The sequence below is a fragment of the Drosophila takahashii genome, chromosome 3L, assembly GCF_030179915.1.
Source record: "Drosophila takahashii strain IR98-3 E-12201 chromosome 3L, DtakHiC1v2, whole genome shotgun sequence".
Lineage (NCBI taxonomy): Eukaryota > Metazoa > Arthropoda > Insecta > Diptera > Drosophilidae > Drosophila > Drosophila takahashii.
The window spans coordinates 10109745-10127942 of record NC_091680.1 but is presented as its reverse complement, the minus strand read 5'-3'; the positions used below and the strand labels follow the sequence as shown (position 1 = coordinate 10127942).

The 18198-nt window shown below is 40.2% G+C and overlaps 6 protein-coding genes across 9 annotated transcripts in view; 4 read left to right on the top strand and 2 right to left on the bottom strand.

Moving 5' to 3' along the window:
- Positions 1-16695, top strand: part of LOC138911801 (alcohol dehydrogenase 1-like) — a 176248-nt gene extending 159553 nt beyond the window's left edge. The window contains exons 2-5 of one of the 2 annotated variants that reach the window (XM_070215745.1): positions 15646-15757; positions 15813-16040; positions 16105-16278; positions 16336-16695. In XM_070215745.1, the coding sequence (XP_070071846.1) occupies positions 15665-15757; positions 15813-16040; positions 16105-16278; positions 16336-16620 (780 nt within the window). In that variant the 5' untranslated portion in view covers positions 15646-15664 and the 3' untranslated portion in view covers positions 16621-16695. Of the gene's footprint in view, positions 1-15581; positions 15758-15812; positions 16041-16104; positions 16279-16335 lie in introns of those variants that run through there. The other variant, XM_017156126.3, reaches the window with a different exon arrangement.
- On the bottom strand, positions 771-5572 carry ringer (tubulin polymerization-promoting protein ringmaker). 2 transcript variants are annotated; one of them, XM_017156245.3, is made up of 3 exons: positions 5442-5572; positions 1776-2178; positions 771-1132 (listed from the first exon to the last, which is right to left on the bottom strand). In XM_017156245.3, exons 2-3 carry the CDS (start codon positions 2169-2171, stop codon positions 950-952), a joined length of 579 nt encoding a protein of 192 aa, XP_017011734.2. In that variant the 5' UTR covers positions 2172-2178; positions 5442-5572; the 3' UTR covers positions 771-949. The 2 variants fall into 2 exon arrangements, with proteins under 2 accessions (XP_017011734.2, XP_017011733.2); XM_017156244.3 differs by lacking the exon at positions 5442-5572 and adding an exon at positions 2404-2536.
- On the top strand, positions 9684-10445 carry Cpr72Ea (Cuticular protein 72Ea). The gene has a single exon (XM_070214418.1). It carries the CDS (start codon positions 9684-9686, stop codon positions 10443-10445), a length of 762 nt encoding a protein of 253 aa, XP_070070519.1.
- On the top strand, positions 11923-12576 carry Cpr72Eb (Cuticular protein 72Eb). The gene has a single exon (XM_044394454.2). The coding sequence runs from the start codon at positions 11923-11925 to the stop codon at positions 12574-12576; it is 654 nt and encodes a 217-aa protein (XP_044250389.2).
- On the bottom strand, positions 13137-16810 carry Cpr72Ec (Cuticular protein 72Ec). 2 transcript variants are annotated; one of them, XM_017156132.3, is made up of 2 exons: positions 16713-16797; positions 13137-14890 (listed from the first exon to the last, which is right to left on the bottom strand). In XM_017156132.3, the coding sequence occupies exon 2, from the start codon at positions 14532-14534 to the stop codon at positions 13137-13139; it is 1398 nt and encodes a 465-aa protein (XP_017011621.3). In that variant the 5' UTR covers positions 14535-14890; positions 16713-16797. The 2 variants fall into 2 exon arrangements, 1 of the variants encoding a protein (XP_017011621.3); XR_011418796.1 differs by lacking the exon at positions 13137-14890 and adding an exon at positions 16579-16650 and having other exon boundaries at positions 16713-16810.
- Positions 16811-17059: 249 nt separating this feature from the next.
- On the top strand, positions 17060-18192 carry LOC108067209 (alcohol dehydrogenase 1). The gene is made up of 4 exons (XM_017156128.3): positions 17060-17262; positions 17317-17544; positions 17604-17777; positions 17839-18192. The coding sequence occupies exons 1-4, from the start codon at positions 17170-17172 to the stop codon at positions 18124-18126; spliced, it is 783 nt and encodes a 260-aa protein (XP_017011617.3). The 5' UTR covers positions 17060-17169; the 3' UTR covers positions 18127-18192.
- The last annotated feature ends 6 nt before the right edge of the window (positions 18193-18198 follow it).

The following is an 18198-nucleotide window of genomic DNA, read 5'->3' as shown; positions in this document are numbered from 1 at the left end:
ATAAAACATGCACTTAAAAAAAAAATCCTATCCGAAATGCGAAACACATTTACAAGGGCATAGGGCTCGTCAAAAAAACTTACAAATGAATGCCCGCAAACTTATGAGAATGTGTGAAGGCAAAGTTAAATTGGGTAAGAAGAAATCCTTTTTATAAGTCATGTGTCTTCTAAACACCTAAATTGACCAAAAACATGGTACCAAAACATCCATTTATTGAGCATGGACCTAGTATTAACATAGGCTTGTTTTTCCTTCTTGAAGTAAGATCAATACGGATGAATACATCGTTCATGAATCATCCTATGATGTAAATAGTAATACGGTAGTAATTCGTAGCTTAAACTGAATACAATATACTTCTTAAATGAATCTTTGACCAATAAAATCCGATATAATCTATTCTATATTTCTCTTTTAAAAATAGGTAAAATTCTTACAATCTCATTCTTACATTTACTGATTTCAACCCAATAAAAATAACATATACCTTTAAATTTATTTATTCAAGCAAAATTCTTATGAGAACATAACATTTCTATGTATGTATGTCGTATATCTTTGGTTTCCATATATGATATTTAAATTTCTTTCACAAATTTCAATATTAAAAATTTTTTCTCATCTTAAGACTAGCAAACATGGATCGAACACCATGAAATGTGTATAAATTTGATTGGGACTTGCTTTTGAACTTTATTGGGCCGCTTCAGAGTTTTACGTATCGAAGGAGAAACAAAGAAAACCATAATAATAGAACTCAAAAAGCATAATCAAAATATATCAATTTATTTGTAAGCACTTAAATTATCACAAACTTAGATTATGTACACAAATATAAATTATTGCAGCTACCAAACAAAATGGGAGACATTAACTAAGGAAACACAAAAGTTAGAAAGACAGTTTTAGAGAGAGGGTGGGCGGATGTAAACGGTGGTTTCCCCATTTAGTGGGCGTTATCGTAGGTGTCCTTGTGCTGGTAGCCACTCACATAGCCGGATCCATCGACCACGTTCCGTCTGCCGGCGATGCCCTTGCCCTTTCCGGTGGCATCGAAGCGCTCCTTGTGCGAACCGGTATACTTACTGGTATCGGTCAATCGATCCACGGCAGCAGCTGCCTTTCCGGCCTAAAAATTTGAAAAGAAAACGATGAGTTAGTCCATCATATACACAGTGGAAAAAATAAATATGTTTAGGCTTAGTACTCGACCCAACAAAAAGTCGTCCAAAACAAAAACTTCACATGAAACAAAATTTTTTGACGTTGTTTTTCATATGAAGTTTTTTGTTTTGGACGACTTTTTGTTGGGTTGAGTACTAGCCCTAAATGATTAATTTGTCGAAATTAGGGAATAGATTAGATAGGCAAAGAATGTAAATAATATATTAGCTACACAAAAAAAAGCATGTTACCGTAAAATCGATATGACCATGTAAATTTTATGTCATGCAAAACCCATATCGTTTTTACATGACATATTCTTTTCGACCAGGTCAAATTTACTTGGCCACATATCAAATTAAAATTGAAACCTACGTTTCGTATCGTTTTTTTTTGGGTGTACATTTAAATTAAAAATTCATGGCGATACAATAAAAAATGTATCTAAAAATTGTTCTACTACAAAACATTTAAAAACTTGATATTATGAAAGGAGACATATTTGAATTGAAGTATATGACAAAGTGAAGAAACTCAATGAATCATCAGCCTTTCGGACTGACTATTTAATCCAATTTTTTCACTTTATGTATGTATTATAAACCCACCGAAACGGAAACCACTCCTGGAGCTCCACAGCCGGCCAACTTTTGCTTGATCTCCGTTAGCTCCACCTTTTTCGTCTTGGCCAGATCGTCGAGGAATTTGTTGTAGTCGCTGAGTGAGATCTTCATGGCCTTGAACTTCTTGAAATGGATGCCCGTATCCGTGGTGGTGATCTTCTTATCGATAACCTTGGCCTGCTTCATCCACTTGTCACTCTGCGAGAGCGTGATCAGCTTGCCATCGGACTTGGAGTCCCCGAACTTGGAGAAGGCCTTGAACTGGTCGGCGAAGCTAGCCTTGGGCTCATCCTCCAGAGCCAATTGGGCCAACTCGGCGGCCGGAACCTCGGGGGTTGGAGCTGGAGAGGGGCTTCCATTTGCTGCTGCTGCCTCGGACATGCTGGATCTGTAAAATATTTAAATATAAAAATATATTTAAAACTTTAAAAATTTCCATCATTAATAGAAACTCATCCTTTTTCTTGGATGGATTAAGGGTCATTAAATGTTAATATTATGCATAGCCTGATAGGTCAGTTTTCCTTTTTTCCCTTTGTTGTGGTCTCTGCCATCACGCAATTTTTCATTGCCTGATTAATCGGATTGGTAAACCACCTATGCATTTTCTCACCTGTGCGCCACAACGCTAAGCAACATTGCGGTGGGTCTAGTCTGTCTTCGTCAACTAACGAGGTTCTATCCCCGTTCGTATCTTTACAGAAAGCTTATCTGTATTCCGCGCAGTTCCCTATCGCAATGATATCACAGTTTATACTGGACAATAACAAAGCTATAGCCGCCCAAAGCTCTCTCAGATGATTTTTGAGAGGTGGAAAACCAAAGGCAAAATTGGGAGAGATCCATTATTGAAATGGCGTCATCTGTTTGGTTCCCCGTCCCCTAACAAAGCTAATTATCGTCTTTTTGCACAGTCCAAATAAACAAAAATAACTAGCCAACAGGTTTGACTCACCTAAGTTTCTCTATGGGGGTCAGAACTTAGCGGTAGCTTGCGAGATCTATTATGATTAGTGTTTAACATACAGTTAACATAGATTTTGATTTCGAAGGGGGACATTGCCTAAGGCTTAACTTTAATCACGACTTTTAAAAATAGTGTGTTGAAAAATTAACAAGATCTCGAATCCACAAATAAAAAATAAAAAATCTTTTTTTCCTTATTTTAAAGTATTCCAAAATTTAAGATACTCTAGGGAATTATTTACCACACTTCCAAAAATGTAATTTTATTTATTTATTTTAAGTTTTTCTACCCCTGCCCCAAGAAATACCTCACTTAATTTGTTGCCCATCGAACGTGGCATAAATTAGGATGATAATTTAGTTTTAAAATTGCTTGTAGCATAAATTGTCGTCGTGTTTACAGGCTACCCAACACGAAAAAAGTCGAAAAGGTATATGGCGGAGCAACCGAATCCTCATCCTTCCATAAACAGTAAATAAAACGTGAGCATTTATTGGCGGGGCCATTAATTACGCACCACTTAAGGCTGCAAGTTGGAGCCCCAGGAGAGATGGAAGCTGTTTGGGGAACCATTTAAGGCGGCGATAAGATGGGACTGCAACCAGTTCGGGTCCTCCAACCGTGAGATATGATGCTGTGGCTTGTGCCGGGACAGATGTTAACAAATCGAAATGGTGGGGGGCTAGGTATATGCACCATGACCTTGATGCAGCCCCGTCGAGCATGTCAAATGCTATACACACACATATACCACCCCCAAGCCGCCATTCGCAACCCAAATCGAAAAATGTGTAAACCGAGTCACTGCTTATGTCATCGCCTCATTACGCCGGCTCTTGATTACGCTGCTTTGGGATCAGCTTTAAATAGCTTTTGGGGTGAGGCAATTTCATAGCCCATATTCCCCAGATAATCCACCGAAATCATCTATTTAATCCGACTGGTTAATTGAGAGCATTGCATGCATCGTGCATATTCCGCCAGTTCATTAATCATCTTATTGGTCCAAGATCAGGGTTATTGAACTTGAACTCCGCTCGAGACGAAACAAATTACCGAACCCGTCCCCCGAGAAGACTAATGGAACCCTTTACTCCGCCCTTACTTGTAATTGGAAGCCATAAATACTGGCGAACAAGAAAAGTTGACAAACTACACGACAAAAGAAGTTGGAATATGCAAGAAGAGCTTAAAGATGATTAAAAACCAAAGCAAGACAACGACGAAGAAATGCTCTGATTGCTTACTTTATGTTATAACTGTTAAAGGTTTGTTTTTTTAATTGAAGACATTTTTAAAAAAAGCCTTCAAATAATTTGTATTATTTTATTTGTATTATTTTTTTTGTTTGAGTTTAAGTTAGTTTATGAAATAAATAAATAAATGTATCTAAGTATTTGTCATTAATTCTATCAAGTTACGTATTTTATAATGAGAATTTATTACAATCCATTTAAAATCAAAACGGACGTAATAAATTACTTTGATCGAAACCGGAAAGACTAATCTTAAGATTTGGCCAAGATAATCACGACACAGGATGTGTTGAACAATTTTGGATCCCACATTTTTAACATACTAATTTTTAATACTCTTTGACAACTCAAAGTCAAGATTCCCCTCGCGAACATGACCGCAGAAAATCAGGCAGTCTGATGGGGAGCGTGGATAGTCTAAATCAGAAATAATCCGCTTGGCTGTCAGACCATAAATAATTCGCTTCTTCTCATTTTCCCCTGTCTGTTTTGGTTTCTTTCTCTGTATTTCTGCTGATCGGGGGAACAAGTTCTCATCCAGCTCCAGTCGAGCATTGCGAATTCGTTGCCAACATTTTAATTAGTTTTTTAACCAAAATGGTAAAAGTTAATTGGTAATATTTATGGTCAGACTTTGAATAGGAATATGAATGGGTTATAGATAGCCATTTGTGGAAAAGAATGGACTTCCTGGAGAGGAAAATTATTAACCCAACCTACCTCAAGTGGACTGGAGAACAAATGGATGATGAAGGGAAATTTGGGTCATCTCGATGTATAAATATAAAAGAAACGACTGGGGGGAGAAACATGAAATACTGCACCAGAATTGAGTTTACGTGTGTATATGAACATTCTGAAATATTAGCGCCTCGGACTGAATGCATAAATTAAAATGAATTTTTTGGGGGAGTGGGGGGTTGAAAAACAGGAAGCAAAGGGGATTCTGATTCTGATACAACACGCAACGCAATAGAGAAATCATTGACTTAGGGGACTTATGCTCTAGGCATAATACATGTATGTAATATATTCCTACATCACCACTAGCCCAGATGACATCACTGGGAGCTGTAAAACGCGCAAGCGCCAGTTGGGAGAAGGGGTTTCTGGGGGTTTGGGGTTCTTGAATTTCAGACTGATGATTTAAACGCACGCATATATACACACGGAAGCGGGGAAACTGCGCCTAAAACAAGAGCCCCGAACGGAAATTGAAAACAATGATGCCACAGGAACAATAGAAAAGGGGAACGCGATTGGGGGTAACTGGGTCAAAATCTGCTCTTGAAATTCTTAACAGCCTTCTATTTTAATAATAGAAAAAACCTTGGTCTCTCGTCTCTTTGAAGGTCCAGGATACCCCAACATTTTACTAAGATCCTTAAAAACTGAATTTTTGTTAATTTCTTTTTATTTTCCACTTACATTTGCTTTTAAAAATGTACCAAAACTCTTGAATAAATTTCCAAAAAATTTTTTTATCTTATTCCTTGGATATTTTCCAACTACTTTAAGGCAAACGCGCGAATGCTGGCAATGTCGAAACTCAACTGTTTGGACAAATGCGCAGCCACTGGCTAGCAAAGGCCCAAGCGGCGTATGAGTGATATTTTTGTTTTGAGTGAGCTTTCGTTCGAGTGAAATAGAAACAACAAAGTCTAGAAAATCCTCTACAACATTTTATCAAAACGGAAGATGGGAAAACAAACCATGAGCAAACATAAATTCCTAACTTTCTGAATGAGATAAAGAAAAAGATTGGATTTTATACACACTTATACTGACCCCTAAAATTTTTTTCAAGCGATGACTTCATTTCGCAAAATTTTATACACCAAAACTAACAGAGAAAGCCACACGACAAAGCCATTTATCAAAAAAATAAAATAAACGAGACCCAAAAACAACTCAGAATAAAGTGACTTTAGGCCCCAAAGTCTTATCAAACCAACAAGTTCCACTCGGAATTTGGTTTGTTGTGAGTGTTATTCTAGAGAAAAAGCTTAAAGCTCCTGAATTTATATTGTAAAAGTGAGAGGGGTGGGCTGTATAGTCTGAGCTAGTAAAACCGTCAATTTGTATGTGTCCGCTGTTAAAAGCAGAGAACGATGCGTGAAATTTTTGACAAAAACACGCACAACAAGTGCCAGACAATTGGAATAATGAGGGGGTCTTTTGAAGGAGTGGGGTTTACTTGGAGGTGTTTTTCGGGGGTGTGACTAGGGCTATACTAACCAGTGAGCTCATGCTCAAGTATGCAAATGAGGTTTTGTTTCGACTATTTGAAGCGATTAAGATTTGTTGATCGCCCTACACGGTAAATGGGTTTTTTGAACTCCTCTATTTTTGGGCAATCAGGAAAAAGTAAAAGTCAAGAGGAAATCATAAGGAAATTGCTTCGCACACAATAAAATGATTAAACACAATCCGAAAAAAAACAAGCCCCGGCCCAAAACCCAAAACAAACCCTAAACGCAGAAAAAAACGTTTGACATTGATTTATGGGAACTGACTGTCAGAATTATTTGGTTAGTTTTGTGGCCAGCACGATGAAGTCATAGCCCTGGCCCAAAAACAAAATTCGAAGTATATAAAAACCTCTCTTGGTGCTTGAATACCCTGAGGAAACTTAATTAGGTTTTCATTAAATAAAATTAAATATATAAAAATATGCCTATTTATTAAACAACATTTTCCAAGATTGATTTTAAATAAAAATTAAAAAATCATTATAGAAAATGTTTTATAAAATATGTGTTATTAGATTCTGAAAATATATACGAAATGAAAAATTCATTAAAAGTAGTTTATCCTATTAAATGTATATTATTAATTTCGACTATAATACAAATGCAAATAAAATTCTTTATGTGTAATATATATAAGTCATTTTAAATGTATTTTAAAATAAAAACTAAATCCAATAAATTGTAGCCCCTTTGAATTAAACTCTTCTTCAAGGGCAGTAAAACAGAGTCCGGCGAGGTCTGATAAATACGAACAAGAGTCTTGCCACCTGGCCTATCTTTAGTGCACCTCTAATTAGCCACGAAGTGAGAGGCAGTCCAAAGACCCGATGATGGTTCACAAATCAGTGCACAGCCCACGCCGGGAGGAATGGCACCAGGTAAACCGGACCAGATTGCCAATTCAACTTCAATTCCGGAGCAGAACTAACGAGATCATTAAGGCTGGCAGGAATGGCGAGAATTGGGCTTTGATTGAAACTAAGTGCCAACGGGGCTAACATTAAAACGCACTTATCAGCCGGGCCCGTCAAGGCCAATGCGGTTCTTGCAGCTGCTCCTCCTCCTAATCGGGAGCGAAGTTTAAGCACCAGAGATCTGCGGCATCCGATAAAGCCGATGCTAAAAATAAAACCCCAGCGAAGGAGGAGCAAGAGATGCCAATGCAGCTGCAGAAGTTACATGGGTGGATGCAAAGCTTATTTTTAGGGGGTCATTCTACAGTACTGAGTTCAATCCTCTATTAATAAAACTTCATAACTAGTCCTCAACATATGAAATCTGTTAATATTCTAATGTAGTAGGTATTATTTATAACAAGAGAGAACGCTATAGTCGGGTTGGTGTCCCGACTATCTAATACCCGTCACTCAGCTAAAGGGAGTGCGAACGCTGTGTCGGGTTGGTGTCCCGACTAATAATCGTAACTCAGCTAAAGGGAGTGCGAGGGAGATAGATATATGTTGACAATTTATAAAGCGTATAACTTTTTAATGAATGGTCCAATTTGAAAAATGTCTTCTACATTTCGATAGGTATAAATATACACAACAAAATTGCATTTATACTTCTCGGAAATCTTTAAAGATGTGGGCGCAGGACCCATTTTAAAATCGTTAGTGGGCGATTGTGGGCGTTAGAGGGGGCGTGGCGCTCGGCTAAAATAAACTTGCGCTGCGTAGGAAGCCAAAGAATATGTGTGGGAAATCTCAACCTTCTAGCTTTTGTAGTTTCTGAGATCTCAGCGTTCATACAGACGGACAGACGGACAGACGGACAGACGGACAGACGGACATGGCTAGATCGACTCGGCTAGTTACCCTGATCAAGAATATATATACTTTATGGGGTCGGAAACGCTTCCTTCTAGCTGTTACATACTTTTGCACGAATCTAGTATACCCTTTTACTCTACGAGTAACGGGTATAAAAAAAAGAATAAACATTTTGGTATATATTTAAACACAAAAAAGGCATGTTCCCGTTAAATCGATATGGCCGTGTAAACTTCAGGTCATGCAAAACCCATATCGTTTTTGTATGAAATATATCAAATTAAAATTGATTTTAAATACTGTAAAATCGATCTACGTTTCATATCGAACCTTTTTTGTGTACTTCTGGATTTTTTTTTAGAATTTTAACATTTACTTTAAAAAGTTAAAAAATATTTTTTAGTAATGTGTTAAAATGTTTGTACATCTGAGAATATCAGGCATTATTTTTTATGAAATTGAATTCCGCGTAAACCCCCTTTTGAGTCCGCCCCTGAGCTGCATGACTCTGGTGTCCAAGTTGTGGCCAAATGTGGCCCTTGGCCTTCACTCACCTTGAGATGCCGTTGCTGTCGTCGTCGGTTGCATCGGTTGTTGCCACATTTGTTGTCGTTGCTGGCATGGCCCCGTTGCATCGCTCGGACAGCAAGGGAGGCTGAGATGCCACAATGCCGTGGCAGCAACAACAATTGCATATCAATTACACGCTGGGCTGGATGCGGTCTTTGGCCTTGATGGTCCACCCAGCCAAGGCCCTTGATTCGGTTGCAGATGCAGATGGCTATGGAGATGGCGATGGAGATGCCAGGCAGCGATTGCTCCTCCATTTGGGCCCACTCCAGCCTTGGCCACAATTAAACCAAATTGACACCGCCTTCACGAGGAGGCGATCCCAAAAAGGGGGAGTGAAAGGCGGAGTCGCAATGTCCGTTAACGACACAAGTGGACAAGACAACGCGATCGCCTCGTTTGCATTGAAGTGCATCTGATGGATACATTTGGAGAAAAGTTAATCAAATTTATTATTGTTAATATTTGTGGGTAATTTTTAAGTTTGGTTATAATTCGTTCAACAATCCCATCATCTGTGATGAAAAATATTTTGTGTTAATTAATGAAAAAATATTTAAGTACTATTATAATTGGAAATTCAAAGAAAATTTTTAATGATTAGAAAATATAATTGTCCTTTAAAAATTTTTTAAGAAAATATAATTTTAAAAATTATTTTTTGGCTTATAAAAATTTTTATTAATAGCAATATGTTGTATAATGACTTTTAAACTAATAAAATTATTCCTTTCAAATTCCTTTGAATAACTAAAATTATTTTAATGGTTTAAAATTCTTCTTTATTTTAGAAGTTTTTTAATATTTCTCTATATAAAAATAAATTAATGAAAATATTCCCTGGATCACATTTTCATTCCTTTGGTATTTGTTCAATCTTTTGTCTTGTTCTGTAAATTTTTCTGAGTGCACAAGAATTACTATTCTTCAGCAGGAGTTGGACGCCAAGAACCTCAGACGAAACCAGAACTAGAACTCGCACAAGAACCTGCTGGGTATAAAAGGATGAAGGCTGAAGCTCAGAACCAACAGTTACCAGTGAACTAAAGAACAAGACTCACCTGAAGGAATCAACCATGAAGTATCCCCTTCTGCTATTAGGAAGCCTGAGTTTGGCTCACGGCCTGGCCCTCTACTATCCGTATGTGTACACCGCCGAGGGATCCGCCGTGTTTACGCCCACCCAGCGGCAGTATATCGCCAAGGATCAGTTGGGCCAGTACTCGTATGGCTACTCGGAACCTCTGTCCAGCAAGCAGGAGACCCACACCCTGGACGGAATCACCCAGGGCAGCTATAGCTACCAGGATGCAGCGGGAAAATTGCAAACGGTTAAATATTTGGCCGATGCCGATGGCTTCCATGTGGCAGCCACCAATCTGCCCAAGGCCGTAGTTCCCCAGGAGTCCCTTGGATTTGGTCCCAGGAGCGCCTCGCATCCGGTTCAACATCCCGTCGAGCATCCCGCGGTCGGATCTCATCCTGTTGCTCCCCATCCTGTTGGCCATCATCCCGTCGAGGCGCCACATCATCCCACTGTCGTGGAGAGCGGCCGAAGTGCCAACCAGCCAGAGGGACACCATCCGGTGGAGCATCATGAGCATCCCATTGTCGGTTCACATGGTGTCCACCCCCAACTGCCTCATCCGGTGACTGATACCGTGGAAGTGGCTGCCGCCAAATCTCTTCACCTAAAACGCGTCGAGGATGAAGCGGTGCGCAACCAGGTGCTGGCCAAGATCCCGGTTTCAGTGGCCCGCAGCCACCATGTGGTCGTTCCAGCTCCTGTCTACGGGTACACTATTCCCCGGTACTACACCCCTGGTTTCTACTACTGAAAGGGGGACGGTTCCCTCGACCTATTTGGTTCATCAATAAAGAGTTTCGAATTTAAAATAAAAATTGTCAATCAGTCTTCTTTGAGTTTTTAATGGAATTTTATTAACGAATTTCGTATCGAATTTTAAAATATTTATAACGTTATGATAACCAAATTATCACAAGTTCTGCCAAAACTCAATCATAATGTTAAACTTATTCCACAAAATATAGACTCTAAAATTATTATTAGGATCAGTTTTCTTTGAGTTCTTAATGGTATTTTATTAACGAATTTCGTATTGAATCTTAAAATATTTATAACGTTATGATAACAAAATTATCACAAGTTCTGCCTAAACTCAATCATATTGTTAAACTTATTAGGATCTGGTTTTAAAGATAATTTCCATTAAGTTGCTTTAACATGAAGATGAAAATCCGGTTGAGTTTAACCCCTTGACAGCTAAACCCGAGGACCGGAACCCGCTCACTCGGATCCTGTCCTACCTCAACCTTTTGGCCCCAGTCAAACCCATCACATACCATATGTACAGCATAAACTCTTCATAAATGTAAGGCGAATTTTGATTTCAATTAAATTTAATAGCGGCATAAACAAGCGCAGAGGCAACAACCGAAATAACTGAAACTGGAAAAGGTAGCCGGCGTATCGAAAAGCCCAACCCGGTTCCTTGACCCCTCCTCGACGATCCCAGGCTCACACTGAGAGAAACAAATGGCAAAATTAATTTTATAAAGTTTTTTTAAAAATTTGTTGTTTATTTTTTTAAAATTGTTGTATTTGTTTTTATTTTAAAGACGTTATAGGAAAAAAAAATATTTTTTTATTTGTTTAAAATTTGAATTTAAATTTGAAACAAAATGTATTTGATTTCACTTTTAACAAGAAACTTTCAATTAGTAAGAAGGTATTTATATTCCGCTTCTTATGTTATTTTTCAACATTTTTTAGGGGAACCTAGTTTCTCTCAGTGCACATCCAGACCCACTGAAAAGCAGCCTGATTAAGTTCTTGCTTTGTGGCATTGCGGAACGTTGTTGGTTGTCTCTGAACATGTCCACATCCGATGCAATTCGCTACATACCATACCATACGATACGATACGTGTTGCTGCCCCTGCCGCAGATGAAAACAAATTGCGGCTTTTGTGCTCAAATTTATGCTGAACTTGTTGAAATCGAAATCGACAAAATATTTATGTACGAAAAAGCGAGGAAGCAGAGGAGGAAAAAGGAACAATAATCCAGGCTGGTGGAATATGAAAGTAAAACCCAACCGGACGACCTTCCTGAGAACGCACGAAATTGTAAATTTTTTGGCAGGAAGCGCCGGCTATAAAAGGCAGAATCCCCAATCGATCCCAGCACAGAGTTCTCTACAGCGAGTACTAGTCCACCACACTAGCAGCGCTCTAAAAAGATCCCCGAAAAAATATACTTAAATATCATTCATTATAAAACACACTTGAGAAGATGCAGTTCCTCAATCTTTGCCTGATTTTCACCACCATCGCCTTGGCCGCCGGATCACCTAGTCTGGAGTATGGAGCCCCACCAAGTTCGGATACGATCAGTCAGTATCACACCCAGGATGAGCATGGTCAGTATGCCTATGGCTACATGGCTCCACTGTACTCCAAGCACGAAACCCGCACCTTGGATGGGGTAATCCGGGGCACCTTCTCCCATGTGGACGCCAATGGCGAGACCCAGACGGTGGACTATGTGGCCGACGCAGAGGGCTTCCATGTGACCTCCAGTCTGCCCAACCAGCAGGCCAATAAGGAAACCCCCGAGGTGGCTGCTCTGCGGGCTCAGCATCTGGAAGCCCACAATCAGGCCAAGTTGAGGTTAGCCGGCGACTCGTCCTTTGGCCCGCAGCCTGTTCAGGATACTCCCGAGGTGGCGGCCGCCAAAGTGGCATTCTTCAAGCGTTTCGAAGCCGAGAAGCTGCGCAATCAATTGCTCGCCGAGAAGAAGGTCCTGGTGATAGCACCACCATCTCCAATCGGCGTGCGTTCCCAGCCGGTTTATGTGTATCAGCCCACCGCCACAGGATTCGTCTATAATTATCACACCAAGAGCCAGTCCCCAGTTCCCTCCAGGAATTACCTGCCAGTGGCCTAAACCTGGGAATTGACTCCTCAGAAATTCTGTTAATTGTTGAGCAATAAATGATGCAAATTGGAAATTAAAAATTAAATTAAACAACATATTAAATCTGTTCTGAGTTTGATTTTTATCATGTAGTTTAATCTACTGGATGATTTATTGACCTCTTACCTCAACCTATTTGTTAAAAATTTCAAAAATATTTCCATTTGATTTTCGTTAGGATCTGGATTCTGGAAGTCCCTGATTTAAAAATTTTACAATATTAATGTTTTAAGATCTTCTAAGTACCTCCAAACTCATAATATTTTTTGAAAAAGAGTAAAAAGTCCAAAAATAAATAATCAAATCTTATCAAAGGCCTTTAAAGACCTGATATCAAATTCTTCTAAGAATCACCAAAACAACTACCTCCCACTTGACTTAACTAGATTATAGAAACTCAAAATTGAATTTGGCACAATGGTGCTCTGTCTTGCATTTATTCTTAGGAAACACATCATAGTTACACCTCATTATCCTTCGCGATCATTAGCCGGCTTTGATCCATCAACACGATCCTTTAAGTCAGTTCTTCAATTGCGTTTGCTGACCAACAAACTGCGACTGAGGGCAACTGGACGCAGGGTTCTCAGCTCCGTGGGCGTGGTCACACTGTATTTGGTGTTCGGGGAGACCAGGGTGTAGTAGGCACCGATTGGCACCCGGAGATCACTGTTGTCCAAACGATCCTCGAGCAGTTTCTCGGCACTGGCCAAGTCGCCGAGCTTCAGATAGCTGCTGGAGCTGAGATCGGCCAAGGAGTAGATGGTGCGCAGGCGCAGATCATCGGCCTCGCGATCGGAGGAGATCGGAAGTTGGCGATTGTTGTTCAATTCTCGGAGAGCTTCTTGGTTGCGGGACGACTGATCCTGACGTTCGTTTTGACTCTGATCTTGCCGGGACTCTTGATCCTGGTCCTGTCGCCGATCCTCTCGCTGGTCTTGTCGTCGATCCTCTCGCTGATCTGGTCGTCGATCTTCTCGCTGATCTTGCCGACGATCTTCTCGCTGATCTGGTCGTCGATCTTCTCGCTGATCTGGTCGTCGATCTTCTCGTTGATCTGGTCGTCGATCCTCTCGCTGATCTTGTCTTCGTTCTTCTCGCTGGTCTTGTCGTCGATCCTCTCGCTGATCTTGTCGTCGATCTTCTCGCTGATCTTGTCGGCGATCTTCTCGCTGATCCTGCCTCTGTTTCTGTTCCCGTCGGATTTCCTGATCTTCCCTGTTCCTGGGCAGATTGCTCGATCGCTGACGATCGGCCAGCATGGCTGAAAGCTCGGCTCGAACTCTCTCCAGGATCGCTGCGTCCTCATCGGTTAGACTTTGCTCCCCAGACTGCTGATCCTCGCTGTTGTTGTTGTTCCTGCTCTGTTGCTGTTCCTGTGCCTGCTGCCTTCGGTCCGCTTCTTCACGTAAGCTGGCGGCCAAAGCCTTCTCCCTGGCCTCCCTGAGAGCATTCAGATGTGATAGGCGAGCCTGCTGCACTTCCTCCGTATCGCTCACTGGCAACGGAGCCTTTCCCTCGTCCACGGGAGCTTGGGGTTGGTTACTCGCCTCGGCCTTGAAACCCTGAATGCCATCGGCCTCATAGCGAACCGTCTGGAGTTTACCCTCGGCATCCACGTAGGAGTAGAAGCCCCGCGAGGTGCCATCTCGGGAGGAGTACTCAGCCCTGGCGGCATTATCATCACTATAGCCGTAGGAGTAGAAGGCTCTGGCCGTATCCTGCTCCTGGTAGCCACTGCTCGGCCTCTGAGGCAATCCGGCGGAGGAGCTTAGGGCCAAGAGGCCAGCCAGAATCGTCCAAGTGAAGCAGTGCATCATCCTCTTCTTCTGATTGCTCTTGTGGAACTGATGCTGCAGTGACACCTCGATGGGTGTTTTATACCACCTGCGGGTAACTCGAGGCGCCACCCAACTTCCAGCCATCATCCACCCACAACCCAGTCTGCACAATGACCTCGAAATCCGCAAGTCGATCCGCTGCAATCCGATTGGTGTCGATTGCCATTGGTGCCCCTTTGCTTTGCTACCGCACGGATGTTGCAATAGTGAACTTAATATTGAGACACGGATCCGTTGGTTGCGCAATTGGGCGACATTTCCAGCCAAGATCTGCCTCCACGGATGTGGCAGCCGCAACCTGGATTTGGGCGGAAAACAAATGGGGGAAGTCGATTTGTTCGCTTAAATGGGATAAACATCCATATTCGATTACTGGATGGGTTTCAGTGACGCATATGGTTCGCTGGTTGACACAGATATGGGAAGTGGGTAAGTATTTGCCACTTGGAATGTAGGGAGTAAAATCATAATAAAATAAATAATAATAAAACAATAAATATAAATATATGTTCGAGAAATCGAAGTGTACTTGATGATTATTCCAATAACGTAGATAAAAATTAAATGTTTTAAAAGTAAGTCATAAAATAACATTAAATTCCCCGTAATAAAACAATATTTTTGTAAGAAAGCTCTAATTATTATAATATCTTTGTGCTAAGAAGAAAAACACCCTACACCTTTTAATATTTATAGAAGCTTGATAAAAACCCTCAGTTCGTGATATCTTTATTAAAATGCGCAGCAATCTTGACTATTATCATTGTACACATATTAATTAGCAGTTTGCAACAGTGATGGTGCTTTAAGAAAGTCAGTCATATCAACAATAAACAAAAAACCTTTTTGAATAAGTTTAACATAATAACAAAATATTAAGTGTTTATAAAATTATAAGTACTAGGAAGATCTTAAGGCTTCAAATATGTTTTTATTGGAACTCGACCCAGGGAAATTTATTAATATAAGCCATATCTAACTAATAAAAAGTCACAATGGCAGCACAAGTTAAGCTCAATCATTAATAATTGCAAGAATATTATCAAGTGCTCTCCCAAAAAGCTCCGTTATAGCGGAGAACGGAGAGCATTTGCGACAGGGTCGTTAGCACTTTTCAGATCGAACAGAACAGGGGGTCGAAATCTAGCGAAGATTAGTTTGCCAATTGCCGCCGACTGAATTGCACGGAATCAGAAACAGAGCAAATAAATTTCGACATGGATTTGGCCGGCAAAAATGTGGTTTACCTTGGAGGATTCGGCGGCATAGGCCAGAAATGTGTGCAAGAATTGCTAAAGCGGCCAATAAAGGTGGGTTCACCATCGAATCAGTCTTCAAATAAACTCAAATTATTTTCTTCATCAGGCTCTGGCCATTTTCGATTTGACTGAGAATAGCGAGCTCTTGGCTAAGTGGAAAAATGAAAATCCCAACACGGATATCTTATACCAAAAAGTCGACATCACTCAGAAATCGGATATAGAGGTAGCTTATAAGGCAACCGCTGAGAGATTTGGTCACTTCGATGTGGTTGTCAATGGTAGTGGACTGATGAACGATCGTCTGATCGAGCTTACCATTCAAATAAATCTGGTAAGGAACAGAAAACTAGTATTTAATATTAAGGAAGCTTTATTCAGTTTTTCCCTTCCCAAAGCTGGGAGTTATCAACAGCACTTTGACCGCTCTGGAGTACATGGACAAGGCGAAGGGCGGTAAGGGTGGACTCATAGTGAATATATCCTCAGTGGCTGGACTGCAGCCCACTGCTTTAATGGCCGTTTATTCGGCGGCCAAGACGGGTGTTACCACATTTACCAGGGCATTGGCTGTATGTATTAATTAATTAATATAATAAGAGATAGTATAATATAATATTTCTTTTTAGAATCCCATTTATTACGCCCACTCTGGTGTTGGATTTATTACCATCTGTCCTGGCTTTACGGACACTGGACTCCTGGAGGATATTGGCAACAAGACGACCTTCACTTACGACACTCCCATGCTGGCCATGTTCAACAAGGTGAAGAAACAGAAGGCGGAGGATTGCGCCAAGAATTTAGTAGTAGCCATAGAGACGGCCAAGAATGGAGCAGTTCTAATGCTGGAGTTGGGTGAGACCAAGGAAGTGGATATCCCAGACTTGTGGAAGCCCCAGCTGGAAGACTAATTCCAATGTATATGCATAAATTTGTAATCTCTTTCGATTGTTTGGTGACTTATAAATAAAATATGATTAAGTTAATCAAGCTTGTTCTATACTTAATAAGGCCACACGGACAGCAAAGAGCAGATTAGATTTCCAAGAGAGCAGTGTTTAGATTATTTTTTTTATTTTAATAAATTTTCTTCAACCTAACATAACAACAAATGCAAAGCAAAGCCCTAAAAGTAGACCATATCCAATTTTTAAAAGTTTTTATTATCTTAATAGCCAGCCACCATAAAGATATTCAAATGAGCACTAACCATTAAACGACTATCTGTACAAAAGAGAACTTAAGAGTGTTTCATATCTCAGGAACATTATAAAAACCTGTTAATTTCTATGGAACCTTTTATCAAGCCTCATCGGCCACGTGTTAGATAATATCAAAGAAGATATGGTGCTTCTTTTGGCAGTTTCCGATCTTTTGAGCAGGCTCGCAAGTTAGTTTTCAAGTTGCTGGCCACTGAATTGCACTGAATTGTAAAGAAAATATTCGTTTAACATTGGGACATGGATTTGGCTGGCAAAAATGTGGTTTACCTTGGAGGATTTGGTGGCATAGGCCAGAAAAGTGTGCAAGAACTGCTCAAGCGGCAAATAAAGGTGGACTAACCATTGAAAAAGATTTAAAACACACTTTAATTATTTGTTTTTTAGGCTCTGGCCATTTTTGATTTGTCTGAGAATGTCGAGCTTTTGAATGAGTGGAAGAACAAAAATGAAAATACGGATATTTTCTATCAAAAAGTAGACATTACTCAGAAATCGGACATAGAGGCAGCTTATAAGGCAACCGCGGAGAGATTTGGTCACTTCGATGTGGTGATCAACGGAAGTGGGCTTTTGGATGATCGTCTGGTTGATCTTACAATACAAATTAATCTGGTGAGGAATAATAATTAAGTATTAAAATAATAATTTCTTAATTTTTATGTAATTAAAAGGTGGGAGTTATCAACAGCACTTTGATCGCTCTGGGGTACATGGATAAATCAAAAGGTGGTAAGGGTGGACTCATAGTGAATATATCATCGGTGGCTGGACTCCAGCCCACACCTTTAATGGCTATTTATTCGACGACGAAGAATGGTGTTACTACTTTTACACGGGCCTTGGGTGTAAGTTGATGAGGGGAATTCTGAAGAATTAAAATCCTTATTTTAATAATACTTCTCTTAGAGCCCCATTCATTATGATCACTGTGGCGTTAGCTTCATTACCATCTGTCCGGGATATACGGATACTGGAATTCTAGAGGATATTGAAAAGAAAACTACCTTTCCATTTTACGAAACTCGCATGCGGACCGTCTTTAACAAGGTGAAGCGACAGACGGTGGAGATTTGCGCGGAGAATATAGTCCGCGCCATTGAGAAGGCCAAAAATGGAGCAGTTTTAATGCTGGAACTGGGCGAAATCCATGAGTTGGATATACCAAACCTATGGAACCCCCAGCTCAATGAATAAAATTCTGTTGAAAATAAATAAAATATACTGATTGAGTTAATCAACCTTTTTCTATACCCAATAATCCCACAT